This window comes from Oncorhynchus mykiss, chromosome 5 (assembly GCF_057628025.1).
Source record: "Oncorhynchus mykiss isolate SJ-2025 chromosome 5, ASM5762802v1, whole genome shotgun sequence".
NCBI classification, from domain to species: Eukaryota; Metazoa; Chordata; class Actinopteri; order Salmoniformes; family Salmonidae; genus Oncorhynchus; species Oncorhynchus mykiss.
In genome coordinates this window covers 15,381,630-15,398,814 of record NC_143026.1, presented here as the reverse complement: position 1 = coordinate 15,398,814, position 17,185 = coordinate 15,381,630, and the positions used below count along the sequence as shown (strand labels likewise).

The 17,185-nt window shown below is 42.3% G+C and overlaps 2 protein-coding genes across 4 annotated transcripts; one reads left to right on the top strand and one right to left on the bottom strand.

Moving 5' to 3' along the window:
• LOC110518391 (high choriolytic enzyme 1) lies at nt 1–6,631 on the bottom strand. Its single transcript, XM_090236602.1, has 11 exons — nt 6,443–6,631; nt 6,234–6,299; nt 6,035–6,088; nt 5,823–5,891; nt 5,639–5,688; nt 2,519–2,600; nt 2,297–2,411; nt 1,953–2,125; nt 779–860; nt 365–486; nt 1–253 (listed from the first exon to the last, which is right to left on the bottom strand). The coding sequence occupies exons 1-11, from the start codon at nt 6,534–6,536 to the stop codon at nt 249–251; spliced, it is 912 nt and encodes a 303-aa protein (XP_090092728.1). The 5' UTR covers nt 6,537–6,631; the 3' UTR covers nt 1–248.
• Nucleotides 6,632–9,778: 3,147 nt separating this feature from the next.
• On the top strand, nt 9,779–15,826 carry LOC110523296 (uncharacterized). 3 transcript variants are annotated; one of them, XR_016495885.1, is made up of 4 exons: nt 9,779–10,971; nt 11,197–11,427; nt 12,562–15,495; nt 15,640–15,826. XR_016495885.1 is itself a non-coding variant. In XM_090233883.1 (3 exons), exons 2-3 carry the CDS (start codon nt 11,290–11,292, stop codon nt 14,515–14,517), a joined length of 2,094 nt encoding a protein of 697 aa, XP_090090009.1. In that variant the 5' UTR covers nt 9,779–10,971; nt 11,197–11,289; the 3' UTR covers nt 14,518–15,826. The 3 variants fall into 3 exon arrangements, 1 of the variants encoding a protein (XP_090090009.1); XR_016495886.1 differs by lacking the exon at nt 15,640–15,826 and having other exon boundaries at nt 12,562–14,572; nt 15,123–15,236; XM_090233883.1 differs by having other exon boundaries at nt 12,562–15,826.
• Nucleotides 15,827–17,185: the final 1,359 nt, after the last annotated feature.

Genomic DNA, 17,185 nt, shown 5'->3' with positions numbered 1-17,185 from the left:
GGATCATTTTATTTATTTCCAAGACAAGTGCAGTGGAATAGGCCTAATTCAAGGCAGCAAGAGCACAGGACACATTAAACTACCTGCTGCTGAACACACATACAATACATCAGAAAGCTTTAAGGGACTTGTTCAACTTATTCATTGTTGAGAAGTTAAAATGTCAGTGCCATTTGTGTTGGAATCTTCAGTCGACAGCAGCGGTGTTGAAATCTTCGATGGTGCAATAAGTGATAAACTGTGCATTGTTATTCTGTAACAGGACATGAACATGGTTAGAATACAGTGCGATAATGACTGCATTTACAAAGGCAGCCCAATTCTGATATTTTTCCCGTCTGTCTGTGTGTGCGCATGCCTTTACCACATTGATAGAGTTTGTTAAGGCGTGTTATGTCCAGGGGGCTCAGGTGATTTCTCTGTCCAATCTGGACTCCCCTCTTCTTGGAGCCAATAGTGGGGTTCCGGTTTGATGAGAAGTAGTATCTGCCAGGAGAAACCCAACAATGGGGGATTAGAGGACTTGCTACTTTAACACAACTGCGCCACAATGCCACCCTATTCCCAATAGTGCACATAGTTTGACCAGAGCCCAGGTAAAAAAATTAATTGTGACCTAAAGAGGGAACCATTTGGTACGCACAGGGAAATATTACTGGAGCTGGATACCGTACACAGTCACAGTAAAACTAATATTTACTCATTGCTAGCAGTTTAAAAACAAGGTGAGTAAAATTAGGACTTTAGTGGGAATAAGGAGGAGAGTAGTGTGACTGACATTCCGTAGTGCATTATGGAGTCGTAGTCATAGGGCAGGTCCTGAGTGTCTCCTTTCTTCACCTTAAAGTTCTCTTGTTTTCCTGGAAGTTAAAAGAGTTACAAGAGGCAGATGTGACTGATGGACACTGCTGGGTGTGAATGTGATATAGGTGAATGAAAATGGAAATGTATACAAGTTGAGATGGAAAAACCATTAAGTTGAACCTCTAGCAGGAGGAAACTCTACATGATTCAAGGCATGAATATTTCATCTTACCTAATGAAACCCATTGCGGGTGGTAATGTAACAAAACTGCCCTCAAAACGAGCTTACATGTTATCCCAGGATACCCATTACGGGTATGGGAATTAGTCTATGAAATACATAGTATTGGTCTCAAACTGAAGAACACTGATGGTTACTGGTGTAAGATTCTCTGGTGTTTACATAACTGGTACTGTGAGATTAGGATATAAGGATTCAAGGTTGCTATGATATTAGGACATCGGGACCTGCTTAGACAAAGCAATTTCAACATTAGAGGAAAGGGTTGCAATGTGTGGGGAAATGAATGGCTGCAGTATTTCCGTTATAATAAGTACATGATAAATGGAACATTAAGGCATAAATGTATGAAAGACTATTCTTAAACTAATGTTGTTCTGTCCTTGTGGTGCACTGTCTATTCATGTTATGTAGTGTTTCATGGTGTGTGGAGCCCAGGAAGAGTAGCTGCTGCTTATGTAACAGTATAACTTTAGACCGTCCCCTTGCCCATACCCGGGCGCAAACCAGGGACCCTCTGCATACATCAACAACACACCCACGAAGCATCGTTACCCATCGCTCCACAAAAGCCACGGCCCTTGCAGAGCAAGGGGAATCACTACTTCAAGGTCTCAGAGCAAGTGGCGTCACCGATTGAACCGCTATTTAGCGCGCACCACCGCTAACTAAGCTAGCCGTTTCACATCCGTTACACTTAGGCAGTACCTAATAAAATATTAAATGTCAATAGTTAGTTATTCTGTACGGTCTTCACTCCAGACCGCAAAAAGCTGAATCAGGTATGTTAGTGTTGGGCTAGTACTAAAACCTACACACTGCAGCTCTTCAGGGGACAAATTGACCAGCCCTGCCCCACATGTAATGCCAGTGAGGTGGTTTAGTATGTTGTGTTGGTGTGAGTAACCTGGGACCACGTTGTCCCACTGTATGGTGACGTATTGGTCACGGTCTGGCCGTGTGTGCTCGTGGTGCAGGCCCAGGGCATGCATCAGCTCATGGCACAGGTTCCCCACGTTACAGGCTCTACCGAAGTACAGAGACTGGGCCCCGCCCTGAAAACCTACATACGACGCACAGCTAGAGTTAAGGGAAGAAAGAGAAAGGTGAGAGAAGGAGGAGAGAGAGGGGATATGACATGAAGAGAGACAAATAAAGGATTGAACACAGGAAAAAGGAAGGAGAGGTTGTGAGTTAACTGTAAACTGCTGGGAAGGAGAGAATGTGTTAATGTGCCCACTTTGGACTCACCCTGTCCCAGAGATGATGTCTATGTAGTTAATCTCATTGGTGTATTCGTGGAAGAGGATACACGTCTGGTCTGAAATCATCTTGAACGCTGCTAGTATAGTTACCTTTCTGTCCACTGTGTGGATCAGAGACAATCTACCATTAGACGGTGCATATCATTCTCACTGTATTAGAAAACATCTAGTGTTAGTGTTCATCTCTCCTACTGTATTCGACACTCACCCAGATAATCGTTGATCTTGTAGGGGATAGAAGTGACACCATCTTTCTCAGGCCAAAGTGACTTCACAGCTAATCGGTCTTCCTGTAGGACAAAACAACTCATCTTAAATCCAGCTGTCGCGAGACAGCATAGGCCTCCGATTAATTCAATTGTTATTTCTGCGTTTCCCCTATGAATGTTTTTAAATTCTAAAATGGTAAAACTATTTCAGTATTAACTTAAATGACTAAAACCAGACTAAGTATGTAGAAAAAAAGGAGCAATATACAGTGTACTTTCCATGACAGACTGACCAGGTGAATGCTATGATCCTTATTGAGGTCACCTGTTCAATCAGTGTATATGAAGAGACCAGTTAAAGGAGGATTGTTAAGCCTTGCGACATGGATCATGTATATATGCCATTCGGAGGGTGAATAGGCAGGACAAAATATTTAAGTACCTTTGATCAGGGTATGGTAGGTACCAGGCTCACCAGTTTGAGTGTCAAAGAACTGCAACGTTGCTGGGTATTTCACAATCAGTTTCCAGTGTGTGTGAAGAACGGTCCAGCACCCAAAGGACACCCAGCCAATGGCAGTCCAGTGGTCGAAAATGGGTGACACGAATTGTGCAGAGCAACAGACGGGCTACAGTTATATTCAATTGACTGTCCAGTAAAACATTCGTGCCCAAAGAATGCTCAACTCGTAGAATCTTGACACAAATGGGGTATGGCAGCCGACAACCTTACAGAGTACCACTTCTTTCAGCAAAAAACATGTTGCAGTGGACTAAGGAAACACTGCACACAGGAGATTTGGAAAAACGTCTGGTCTGATGAATTCCGTTTTTTTTGTTGCAATTTCACACTGATGGGAGGACTAGGGTATGAAGAAAACCACATGCAGCCATCATGATGTTTGTCAACATTGCAGGCTAGAGAGTGGCAGTGGTGGAGTGATGCTGTGGGGTGCCTTTTCATGGCACACGTTGGATAAAAGTTGCACAACGTTTGAATGTCTGAACATACTTGAAAATCAGGTGCATCCCTTCATGGCAGCAGTGTATCCATCTGAATTGATTTTATCAGCAGGATAATGCCCCAAGCCACAAGGCTAGGATTGTCCAGTCACCAGATCTCAATCCAATTAAGCATCTGTGGGATGAGATGGAACGAGCTATTTCGGATTAGAGATCCACTACCAGGCAACTGGGCACAATGGTGGGAAGCATTGAGGACATCATGGAGCCAGTATTCCTGTGGAATGCGTGACACCTTGTAGAGTCCATGCCCTGGCGAATTGAGGCTTTTCTGAGGGCAAAGGGGGGTGCAACTCAATATTAAGTGCTCCTAATGTTTTGTAAACTATATATATTTTAAGATCTTTTAGAAGAAAATTCAAATCAACTAAAACCGTGCCACTACGATTTAAATTGAGATTGTCGTCACACAAATATTATTTGCATGACTTACTGTGCAATAGTGTTGACCTTAATTTTGAATGACTACCTGATCTCTGTAACCCACACATACAGAATTGTAAGGTCTCAAACAAGCAGTGCATTTCAAACAGATTTAACTACAACGTCCTGTTGGTTTCAAAAACTTGCATAGATGGGTAAAAAAAAGCAGACATTGAAGATCCCTTCGAACGTGGTGAAGTTAATTACACTTTGGATGGTGTTTCAATACACCCAGTCCATACAAAAGATACAGGTGTCTTTCCTAAGTCAGTTGCCAGAGAAGGAAACCGCTCAGGGATTTCACCATGAACCCAATAGTGACTATAAAACAGTTAGACTTTAATGGCTGTGATAAGAGAACTGAGAATGGAACAACATTTTAGTTACTCTACAATACTAACCTGATTGACAGTGAAAAGGAAGCCTGTACAGAATAAAATTATTCCAAAACATGCATCCTGTTTGCATCAAGGCACTAAAGTAATACTGCAGAAAATGTGGCAAAGCAATTATCTTTTGGTCCTGAATACAAAGTGTAATGACAGGCAAATCCAAAAGATTACTGAGTACCACTTCATATTTTCAAGCATTGTGGTGGATGCATCATGTTATGGGTATGCTTGTAATCATAGCGGACTGGGGAGTTTCAGGATAAAAAAAAGAAACGTTATGAGCTAAGCACAAGCAAGATCCTAGAGGAAATCCTGGTTTAGTCTGCTTTCTACCAGACACTGGGAGCACAATTCACCTTTCTGCAGGACAATGACCTAAAACACAAGGACTGCACTGGAGTTTCTTACCAAGACAGAATGTTGCCGAGTGGCCAAGTTACAGTTTTGACAAATCTACTGCAGGACCTGAACATGGTTGTTTAGTAGTGATCAACAACCAATTTGACAGCTTGAATAATTTGGATTCGATTTTGAGAAGTTACACAATCCAGATGTGGAAAGCTCTTAGACTTAACCAGAGAAACTCAAAGGTGTAGTCGCTGCCAAAGGTGCTTCTACAAAGTATTAACTCTGGGATGCGACTAGTTGAGATATTTCTGCATTTCATTTCCAATAAACTAGCAAACATTTCTTAAACATTTTCACTGTCATTATGGGTTATTTTGTGTAGACGGGTTAGAATTTGTATTTAATCCATTTTGAATTCAGGCTGTAACAACAAAATGTGAAATAAGTCAAGGGGTACGATGCTTTCAGAAGGCACTGTACCAGCTTCTACACAGACTGAAATTAATGACTGCAAAATCACTAAAGGTTTCTTTACAAGACAGAATGTTAAATCAAATGACATTGAAACTTACTCTACTGGTGGTCCGTGGTGTTGATCCTTCAGATGGTTAAAAATATCCACAGGAAAGTACTGTTAAAACAACTTTAGAGTGGCGGTACTGAAGTTGGAATTTCTATCACCTGGCACTTCAGTTATTATGCATGCATTGTATATTTTCCTGTGGATATATTGGCTCAAATTGTAACCATCTGAAGGACAAACACCATGGACAACTGGTAGAGCACGTTCAAATGTAATTCTGTTCAACAATCTGGCTTGAATGATTTCGGAGTCATTAGATTCAGAATGTGTATATCAGAAGGTGGTATCAATTAGATTCATCAGCCTAAAAGATGCAGTAACAGGACAGAAAGCAGGGTTAACAGACTCACTGAAACCAGAATGTCTCCCTCCATGATAGCAAGGTCGAACTGTAAGTCCTCTGTAACAGAGAGAGATGGTCTGAAACACTGACATGACATCTACTAGTTACAAGTCACTACCTCCAGTGCCATTAAAGTCCAGACCTCATAGTAGAGGTCCAGGATTGTGCGCTTCATCTAATGAATGCGTTACCTTCTCTGGTTTCAGGCGTTTTAACCCAATCATTTAGTCTGTGGCGTGTCCCCATTGAGGCAGTAGAACCTAAAAGAAATTGTGAACAAACTTATTTTGTAATATCATTATGTTTATTGATAGACAGGCCATAAACTTGAAGACCGATTTAATTGTTTCTTTAGGCCCCATCAGCCGAAGTGATTGACTTTAGGATCACAGTAGAAACCTACCTGTGGCAGTGAAAGTCATATTTGTAGAATTGTTGGTGTATGTAGAATTGTCCACTGAAATACAGAAAGAAAATATTATAAAGAGGAACAGAACAGTTTTGCAGTGGGGCTGGCCTACATTAAATATACATGGAAAACAGGCCTAGCTTTCAGCCTGTCACCTAACAAAATGACTGGTCCCAAATGCAGGCCTGCCTACCTGTGGCAGGGAAAGTAGCATTTGAAGTAGTAGCATTTGTGAAATTGGTGATGGGAACACTGCCCACTGAAATACACAAGGGGAACATAATACATGTTAGATAACAACATGATGAACCAATTGGCGTCCGCAGTGGGGCCGGCCACGCCTACCTCAAACGGAAAACACTCAAGAACAGGATGTCACATAGCCAAAATGACTGGTCCTACCTTGGACAAACCAGATGAGAATCAGAAACCAAACCATGTTGCAACAACAATTGTCCCCCAAGATTTGGAAAAAAAACAACCATAGAAAACGCATAAACAATTGTGTGGAATAGCTCTCCTTCCAGTTAAATAGTGGGCAGGGCAGCAATCACAAAATAACAGGTGCATTCTTCGTCTTCTTCTTCTGCTTCTGTGAGGTTTAAAGACAGTTGGCATCCAATATGTTGCATTATCGCCCTCTACTGAACTATTGTATGAATCCATTACCTTTCTGATACAAAATTGGAAAGGGGAAATGTGAAAAAATAAATATATATATATATTTAATGACCCTTCTAACTAACCCTACACTCATTAAAACCCATCACCTTATTCCACTACTTTAACCCTATCTTATCCTACCCCAGGCCAACGACCCGAGAGGACGGGACACTACAACTCAACACACCCTGTAACTCTTCTGAAATCTAATCTCATACCCCCAAGTACTTCTCTGCAGCTGCCACCACAACATCTATTTTATATGACTTACGTATCATCTCTGCAGTACAGCAGATAACAATGGCTATGAATGCTAAGCCAAACTCACTGAAACATATATCACTCATTGGCCTATCCCTCTGTTCTGGCAAAGATCTACTATTCACAGGGATCCTCTCAGAATCCCTCACCCTTGATCCACCCTCCACTTCCTCTGCATACAACATGTTCTTCACTACAATGACCCTGGCCACCTCAACCTGCCTCTCTCGCACCAGACACGTCCACTTAGGGTTACCTTCACCGACTCAATGGCACCCACCATCTTTTCCACCCAACTTGGAACCGACCATGGTTCCACCTTCTTCAAAAATCTTACTCCCACTGAACCAATCATATCTTTATCATAGCCATGCCCATCAATGGAAGGCTTGGGCTCCAAACTCCTCACAATACCTTCTGCCCCTTCCATTTCACCTCCAGAACTCAAACTGGTGTCCGGCCCACTTTGTTTCAACTTGATACCAATCTTCCTCGACATTCCCTCTCCCTTGTCATTGCTATCTTCAACAGATACAAACCCATCCTCTGCCTCCCTCAGTCTTTTCAACCTGCTCTATCTTTCCCTCCAATCCTCCTCCCTTAAACAATTACCTGACTCCTGAAAATATTCAACTTTTCCAAGTCAAAATCTTTTTTTAGCCTCCTTGAGGGACATACTAAGCCCTGTACTCCCTCCACTTCAAACTCCTGTGTCACCAGAACAGATGCAGGTGGGAGCACTTGTTTTTAAGTCATCAACCTCAACAACAGATTGTGCATTATAGACAGTGTTAATGTGCATCCATAGTATATAGTGAACAGTACTGTGCATAATGTAGCAGGTGCAGGAATGCCCTCATGCAGGGACACCCCGAAATGTGGGCTGCAGTTAAACACTATTGACAGAAAGAGACATCAACCTCAGATAAATCATCTGAGACAGCTGAACAGCGCTCCTCTGTCTTAGTATGTGTAGGCCATGTATCTGATGCCGTCTGTTCAAAAAGAGTATGGCATGTCATACAGCCACAGTTGTAGAGGGGTCAGATTTTCTGGATGTTTAGTTCAATCCTGTGTGTTCTCTGGCCCATCTCTGATATCTTGTTGTGGATCTTGGCTAGGATGGTGGGCTCCCCATTGACAGAAAATAAATATCTGCTGTGGGAAACCGTGTAGACAGTGTTAGTGTTCATGTATAGTGCAGTATAGACAGTGGTAATGTGCATCCATAGTATAGAGCAGTGAATAGTACTGTCCATAATGTAGCATAGAGCCCATGTCGTAAGTCCAAGGTGTTCCCAGAGTGGTATACCAAGAAGCAAGCTAGATCTACCCAGGGTCTTTTAAATCTAGCCAGCTTCAGTTAGCTTCACATTCCAGCTCAGGCATCATCCGTACTACGATGGTGGATTTTGCTCGTCCACCTTCCGTAAAAGGCTGTCACATGCTTCCCAGTCAAAACACTTTAAGCTTATACATTTGGTGAAGTTTTTGTTCATTTTGGTGTTTGGTAGGTTATTTTCAACTGTTCGCATGCACCAGTTTTTTTGTTGAGGCAAGTGGAAGTTTAGTAGTCAAAGTCTACACCCCTTCATCAGTGATTGGTTTACAGTAGGGGTGGGAACTATGGACGGGATTCTTCAATGAAGTGTTTGCTATCATTCACTTGAGAATTACTGCACTAAACGGATGTGTAATTGCACGACTAAGACCTCCTCTGCAAAAACGAAAATAATTCAATACAGATGTCTTGATGTATCTATTTTGAGGAAGTGTTTCTGGCTATATTGTTACTACGGTGGCTCAAGAGAGACAAACAGTAATATTGCCTCTTTCTTCTAGTTTTTCAAGCGAAGGTCTTTAGGGAGTGTGAGCACAGAAGTTTGCATCGCCTAGCCCAGTTCTGCTTGGAGCAAACTGACCCTATATATGGGGATGTTTTTACTCTAGAAAAGTTATTGTAAATTTCATCAGGCTATGGTGTAAAATAGTCCAAATTAGAGCCATCTTATGGGCAAAAGTGTCATATTTTATTACCTATTGTTAACTTATTTTGAGGTGCTTATCAATGCACAAGCCCCCTTTTCCCCCACTCCTATCGATCTGATTTCATTGGTCCTTAACTCGCAAATCAGACAATTCATTCAGGATATATGAGAAAGCTCAGAGTTAGCCTACCCCAGAGAAGGTTCGTTTTAGAGGATGTGTTGCCTTGGAAATGTACACTGAACAAAAATATACACACAACATGTAAAGTGTTTGTCCCATGTTTCATGAGATGAAATAAAACATCTCAAAAATGTTTCATATGCAAAAAAAGCGTATTTTCTCATTTTGTGCACAAATGTGTCTACATCGCTGTTAGTGAGCATTTCTCCTTTGCCAAGGTAATCCATCCACCTGACAGGTGTGGCATATCAAGAAGCTGATTAAATAGCATGGTCATTACACAGGGGCACATTGTACTGGGGACAATAAAAAGCCCCTAAAATGTGCAGTTGTGTCACAATACAATGCCACAGATGCCTCAAGTTTTGAGGGAGTGTGCAATTGGCATAATGACTGCAGCAATGTCCACCAGAGCTGTTGCTAGATAATTGAATCTTAATTTTTCAACCATAAGGTGCCTCGAAAATCCTTTTAGAGAATTTGTAGCCACGCTGGGAGGGAGGCTGACAAGTATTTGCATATAATAATGCATTTTTGTGGGGACAAACTCATTCTGATTGGCTGGGCCTGGCTGCAAGTGGGTGAGCCCTCCAAGGCCCACCCAATGGATGCACCCCTGTACAGTCATGTGAAATCCATAGATTAGGGACTAATTAATTAATTTCAATTCACCAATATATGGACTGTAACTCAGTAAATTCTTTGAAGATGCGTTTATATTGGCCTTCCGAGTGGTGCAGCGGTCTAAAGCCCTGGGAGTCCCATAGGGCGACGCACAATCGTAGAAATTCTGTAATGTTGCAATTATACATAAATGCAGGAGGAAATACAATGATTTCACTAGTGCATATGTGTGAAAGTGGTCTGCACACAGCATATTATCCCCAGAGATGCCAAACTCAGGCAAAATGTCCACAGTGATGTCATAATGAGTGGGAGAAAAAAACACCTGCATCAGAGACAGTGCAAAGGTTTTCATACTCTGCCACATCCTGAAGAGTTACAATGTAGGGAATATAGGGTCCCATCAGAGGACAGCCACTCATGATGCATCATGAACAGTAGCTGTGAAGTGATACACATTGCTACAGTGTGGTTTTTACTATGTTTATGAGCTTACTAGTACTAAATATACTGTATTTCAAACATAGAAGTGGATTAATTGGTTAATAGGCCTATGTGGCTCTGGTGATTTGTTGTCTGTCATGGTGGGTGTGGCTTCCCATGGCACCACATTACATCACAATTGTGATGTCATAAATGATTGTATTCTGGTATGATGACAGCCTAAATGGCTTGCCATAGCGTTACTGTCATATTACAGCAACACTTACAAGTTCAATTCAGGGTCAAAATCATTGCTATATTTTGGATGGTTATTTTGGTGGTAAGTAGTTGTGACCACTTGTGATTTAGTGTGAAAAGGCCTACTTTGTGGCACAATTTAATTTAGATGATTTGAATAATATAATCATATTTTTAAGCCATATTGTATCTTTTTCAGGATTACTGTAATTGAAGGAACTATGGGAAAGTTCTCCTTTCCAAGGCTCATCATAAGAATGGTTAGAATATATTTTCTCTCACCACCCTCATAGTCAAAACTCCAGTGATTTAAAATCATCACTTTGACATATAGGCCTATGAGCTTTTCTAAGATTGAAAATAACAAGCTTGTATCATGATAACCTCATTTCCGACTGCATGTTTGTCATCATTTTCATTTCTAGCCATGGGCAAATCGGACTGCACAGGATGATTTCTGCACAGGAACTACTGAACTCCACAGGCCCAGAACACACCAGCCTCACAACTCCTCACAACTCCCCAGCCTTAATGTAAGTCCCATCTGCAGGCTAAATCTACGACCCACTAAAGTGGTCCAGACTAATCATGTATGGCCAATCAGTGTAAACTTTGTACAAACTACGGCTTGATCTAGTGTCAACATTATACCTTATTGATATTCTATAATAATGAAATACAATGGAAGGCACATAATAATCCAATGAGTAAAATAAAATATACCATGTTCTATACTCAATATCCCTACTGCCCCAAAGGTGTGTAGGCAGGACAAGGAGAACACCGATTCAATCCAGAAGAAGAGGAAAAAGAAGAGGCTAAATGAGAAGGGAACCCAGGTTGAACTAGGCATGCGGGAGGATATCCATGACCTTGACCTCGCCCATTGGAGATTGGCTAGAGAGACATGGAGAACTGAGCGAGGAAACATGAGGGAGATTAAGGCGCTGTATGGAGAAATATTTAGGCTGCACCAACTCTTGGAGGAGGTAACAAGAGCCGTTTTCTTTAATCAGACTTTCATATAAGTAGATATACTGTAGTTGCTTTAGATGTTCCCAATCCTGATACACAGAAATTAGATATAAATAGATAGAATAGTGAAATAAGAAGGCAAGAAAAAGAACTGCACACTGGAAGTATTCTGAGGAAGGTCTGCATTCTGCACTGATAGTATTCTGAGGAAGGCCTGTGTTGTGCACTGGTAGTATTTTTGGGAAGGTCTGCATTCTGCACTGGTAGTATTCTGAGGAAGGCCTGTGTTCTGCACTGGTAGTATTCTGAGGAAGGTCTGCATTCTGCACTGGTAGTATTCTGAGGAAGGTCTGCATTCTGCACTGGTAGTATTCTGAGGAAGGTCTGCATTCTGCACTGATAGTATTCTGAGGAAGGTCTGCATTCTGCACTGGAAGTATTCTGAGGAAGGCCTGTGTTCTGCACTGGTAGTATTCTTGGGAAGGTCTGCATTCTGCACTGGTAGTATTCTGAGGAAGGTCTGCATTCTGCACTGGAAGTATTCTGAGGAAGGTCTGCATTCTGCACTGGTAGTATTCTGAGGAAGGCCTGTGTTCTGCACTGGTAGTATTCTGAGGAAGGTATGCATTCTGCACTGATAGTATTCTGAAGAAGGTCTGTGTTCTGCACCGGTAGTATTTTTGGGAAGGTCTGCATTCTGCACTGATAGTATTCTGAGGAAGGTCTGCATTCTGCACTGATAGTATTCTGAGGAAGGTCTGCATTCTGCACTGGAAGTATTCTGAGGAAGGTCTGCATTCTGCACTGATAGTATTCTGAGGAAGGTCTGCATTCTGCACTGGTAGTATTCTTGGGATGGTCTGCATTCTGCACTGATAGTATTCTGAGGAAGGTCTGCATTCTGCACTGGTAGTATTCTCGGGATGGTCTGCATTCTTAGAATAAAGTTGTAAAGGAATGGAAGAATTTCTGAATTGGAATGATTCCAAAAGTGTGGACCTTCCCATTTTCCTAATAGGCTAATATACAGTAATAAAACGTGTTTTCTCTATGATATTTATTACCCATACACATGTAATTGTTTTAAGATAGTAATAACAATAACCATCAAGCTATTAAGTAATAAAAGTGTGTCTGTCATCATACAGATTGGGGTGGATAAAGGGGTGATCAAGCAGCGCTCCACCTCTTCCATTATTTGTCCCGTCTCCCCGACACTGCCAGCTTTCCCCTGGTACAACCACCACAGGTACCTCGCCAACAGCCAATCGGAGCCTGACCAGCATGCTGCCGGCACCCAGAAGGACCCACCTAAGAAACACTCAATCTTTCCCCCTCTGGACACACAGAGCTGCACCTCCCCTGATAAATGGCCTCATTCTCCGTCCAAGACGTCACACCCACACGCTTCACACCGATTTGCTGTCCCATCCCACCTCCTGGCTCCCGGCCATCCTGCCCGGATGAGACAGACCCATCCGCAGGTCCACCCCAGGTCCCCATTGACTGGCCAGGCAAAGGTCAAGGATGAGGTTAAGAGGCAAGAGACTGCATCGTCTGAGGAATTGTCTGAGGAAGTTCAACGGAGAGGAGCAGAAATTGCAAGCATGTATAAAGCACAGCTGAAAGAGAGGATGGCCCAAAAGAGAAAGGAAGAGATTCTGAAGAAAATGGCAAACAGCGATGACAAGAACGATGACAGTGAGGCCTCCTGCTCCTCTGCAGTAAAACAATCTAATATCCCTGCCACAGCCCCCGAGCGCTCGGACAACCCAGAGGCCACGCCAGTGGCCGCCCGAGAGGACACTCAGGGGGACACCCAGCAGGACCTGGCAGAGGTTGTGAATGTGCTCAAGAGGCAATCATCTGATCTATACCTGCCTGACGATGTTTGTGAGGAGTCACTCACATGGAAATCCATTTACGAGGAGCTGTGCCCGCTCGCTCACAGAGTGAACACAGAAGCTGACTACATCAAGGCGCTTCGCGTCATCACTGAGAATGCTGTGACTCCCTCGTGCTCGTCTGAGGATGACGTGTCTCAGAGTGTGAGTGAGGACACAAGTCAGGAGGGGAGTAGTGAAAGTGAGGAGAGCATGAGTGGACAACAGCAGAGATGTCTACACAGGGATCCTTATGGTAAGAGGGACAGGAAGGAGATTGATAGTGGTAAAAGGGAAGGGAGATTTGCAACCGCCAATGCAATGTGTATGATGGCGAGCCGAGGGATAGAAGAACTTAATGCCATGAGCTACGCAGACAGGATCAAATATTTCAAGTATGAGGCTAAGAGAAATGAAGAGATGATGAAGATTGAAAGGAGGAAGGAAAAAGCCAGGGACGAAGAGCTCAAAAAGTGGGAAAAGAGACAGAAGAAATTGAATGAGGAGGAAAGGAAAAGGACAGAAAATATGGAAAAAAACAAGTTAGAGGAGCAGAGGAAAAGGGAGAAGGCAGAGATGAAACTAAAGATCGAACATGAGAAAAAGAGACAAGAGCAAGAGAAAAAGAGGGAGAAAAAAGAAAGAAAGCAGCAGGAGATGCAACAGAAGGCCCGTGCAAAAGAAGAGAAAAAGAGGGCAGAGGAAGAGAAAAAGATGGAGAAACAGAGGATGGAGGAGGAGAGGAACAGGGGAAAGGAGAGAATGAAGGTGTTGGAGATGCAGCAAAAGGCACGAAAGAAAGAAGAGAAGAGGAGGAAAGAGGAACAGAAAAGGAGATTGAAGATACAACAGGAACAAGAGAAGGAGGAACAGAAAAGGCAGACAAGGATACGGGACGAGGATAAGAAGAGAGCAGAGCTTCAAAGAATAAAAGATCACGAGGCCAGGTTCAAGATGGAGATGGAGAAACTGTATGAAAGAGAAGAGAGGAATGCACAGATTGAAAGAGAAAAGAGGCGTGCGCTGTGTCAGAAAAAAGGACAGACACAGAGAGCAAAACAGGTGGTGGCATACGAGGTCACAGCGTCTACATCTGACGCCTCTGTGCAGAGGGAAGAGAGGGAGCAGCGTCCAGAGACCGCTCACGCACAGTCTGCAAAGGGGAGAACAAGGAAGAAGCAGAAGAAAGCGGCGGACGAGGCATCGACAACTTTTCAGTAGATGACAAAAGAAAGGGAGCAGACAAAAGAAGAAATGTACAAGTCAATGCTCCTAGGTATGTTGATAGATGTAAATAAACAACAGAGTTTTTTTTAAGAGAAAAAACAAACAAAAAAATGAGAAAATAAGTAAAAGGAGGAACAAATTATAAGGAAGCCAGGCATGAGGGTGAAGAGGAGGAAACATGAGAGAGAGGAGGAAGAGAGACCAGAGTGGTTTATCAGGAGGGAAGTAGGAGATATAGAATTCAAGTTCTGATGGACAGAATCAGGAAGGACCATGGGATAAAAGGTAAATGAGATTAGCAGTAAAGAAGAGCTGAGTGGATCGAAAGAAAGTTATGGAAAACACAAGGGGGAGGCAAGATAAACAGAGACCCAGAGAAAAGAGGTGAAAACACTTTAGAAGAGTAATAGAGAGGAGATTGAACTAGAATTCTGATGGACATATGGCCAAAATAACTATTTAAATAACTAAGGATTAGCAGAAAAGGAGAAGACCAAGAGCACAGGAAAAATAGCCAACAGACGTCAAAAAGAAAATAAGTCTGCCTCTTCTACTTCTCTTTTAAAGTTGCTTTGGTTTCCTTTTGTCCTCTTTCTAAGCCTGTTCAAGTCTGAGATAGATGAAAAGAGCAGCCAAAGAAACAGATCTGTTGAAGCATCTATTGGAAAGGATGGGAGGGTTGGAGGAGGAGCACAGCTGGATGACTTCATTAGGTAAGTGTTTACTATCAAAGCCTGTTCTCTGTAGACAACTGTATTAGTGTTGATAGAAGTATGTTTAGGTAATGTCTTTCAACCCAACCACTACAATTCCTGATCTCATGTGATTATTCACCTCAAGTGAGTGGGCATTCGGATGTTTTTTTCCTGAAACAGATTGTGGCATATGAGGTCTCTTTATCTGTTGAAGCATTAATAGGAAAGGATGAAAGGGATGGAGGCAGGAAGAGGAAAACACAGAAGAGCAGGTGAGGTAAGTGCTTGGGCTTGTGATGAGAGGATAGGGGCTCCACAACTGGGGTTCATGATTGAAATTTCTCAGACAAATTGTATTACTGTGAATCCCATTCGTTCAATGACTGTTTGATTAATTCCTGACGGAATAATTGTTTTACAGGAGCACTCTATGTTCTGCTTCCATGTGGATTGACAGCATTGCTTTCATGAGCTTCTGGAGGACACCATGGAGGAAGAGGGAGAGGGTCTATGATAGGCAGTTTGCCATGGCCCTAAATGGGCCTTTGGATGTTAATTCTTTCTGCTTTATATCATACAACTTTACAATAAAAATGAATTGCAAGCATCAGCCTTTTCTGTTTGAGTGTGATCAGTGCAGTAGTAGTAAGATTGGTGTAAACCCAAGGAATATTCTGGCCTTCTAGGCAGAGTTCCTCTGTCCAGTGTCTGTGTTATTTTGCCCATCTTAACATTTTTATTGGCCAGTCAGATATTGCTATTTCTTTGCAACTCTGCCTAGAATGCCAGCATCCCGGAGTCACCTCTTCACTGTTGACGTTGAGACTGTTTTTTTCAGGTACTATTTAATGAAGCTGCCAGTTGAGGCATCTATTTCTCAAACTAGACACTATGTATTCTTGCTCAGTTGTGCACTAGGGCCACCCCTATTGCCAGTTTGCACTGTTCTGTGGAGTAGTACACAGCGTTGAACGAGATCTTCAGTTTCTTGGCAATTTCTCGCATGGAATAGCCGTAATTTCTCAGAACTAGAATAGGCTGACGAGTTTCAGAATAAAGTTACTTGCTTCTGTCCATTTTGAGCCTGTAATCGAACCCATAAATGCTGATGCTCCAGATACCCAACTAGTCTAAAGGCCAGTTTTATTGCTTCTTTAATCAGAACAGTTTTCAGCTGTGCTAACGTAATTGCAAAAGGATTTTCTAATGATCAATTAGCCTTTTAAAATTATACATTTGAATTAGCTAACAACGTGCCATTGGAACACAGGAGTTATGGTTGCTGATAATGGGCCTCTGTACAACTATGTACAGTTGAAGTCGTAAGTTTATATACACTTAGGTTGGAGTCAATAAAACTCGTTTTTCAACCACTCCACAAATTTCTTGTTAACAAACGATAGTTTTGGCAAGTCGGTTAGGACATCTACTGTGTGCATGACAAGTAATTTTTCCAACAAATGTTTCTAACAGATTATTTCACTTATAATTCACTGTATCACAATTGCAGTGGGTCAGAAGTTTACTTACAGTAAGGTGACTGTGCAAATAATAGTACGCAAGTATAAACACCATGGGACCACGCAGCCATCATACGACTCAGGAAGGAGACACATTCTGTGTCCAAGAGATGAGCGTACTTTAGTGCAAAAAGTGCAAATCAATCCCAGAACAGCAGCAAAGAACCTTGTGAAGATGCTGGAGGAAACGTGCACAAAGTATCTATATCCACAGTAAAATGAGTCCTATATCAACATAACCCGAAAGGCCGCTCTACAAGGAAGAAGCCACTGCTCCAAAACCTCCATAAAAAAGCCAGACTACAGTTTGCAACTGCACATGGGGACAAAGAAAATACTTTTTGGAGAATTGTCCTCAGCTCTTTTGAAATAAAAATATAACTATTTGGCCATAATGAGCATTATGTTTGGAGGAGAAAGGGAGAGGCTTGAAAGCCAAAGAACACC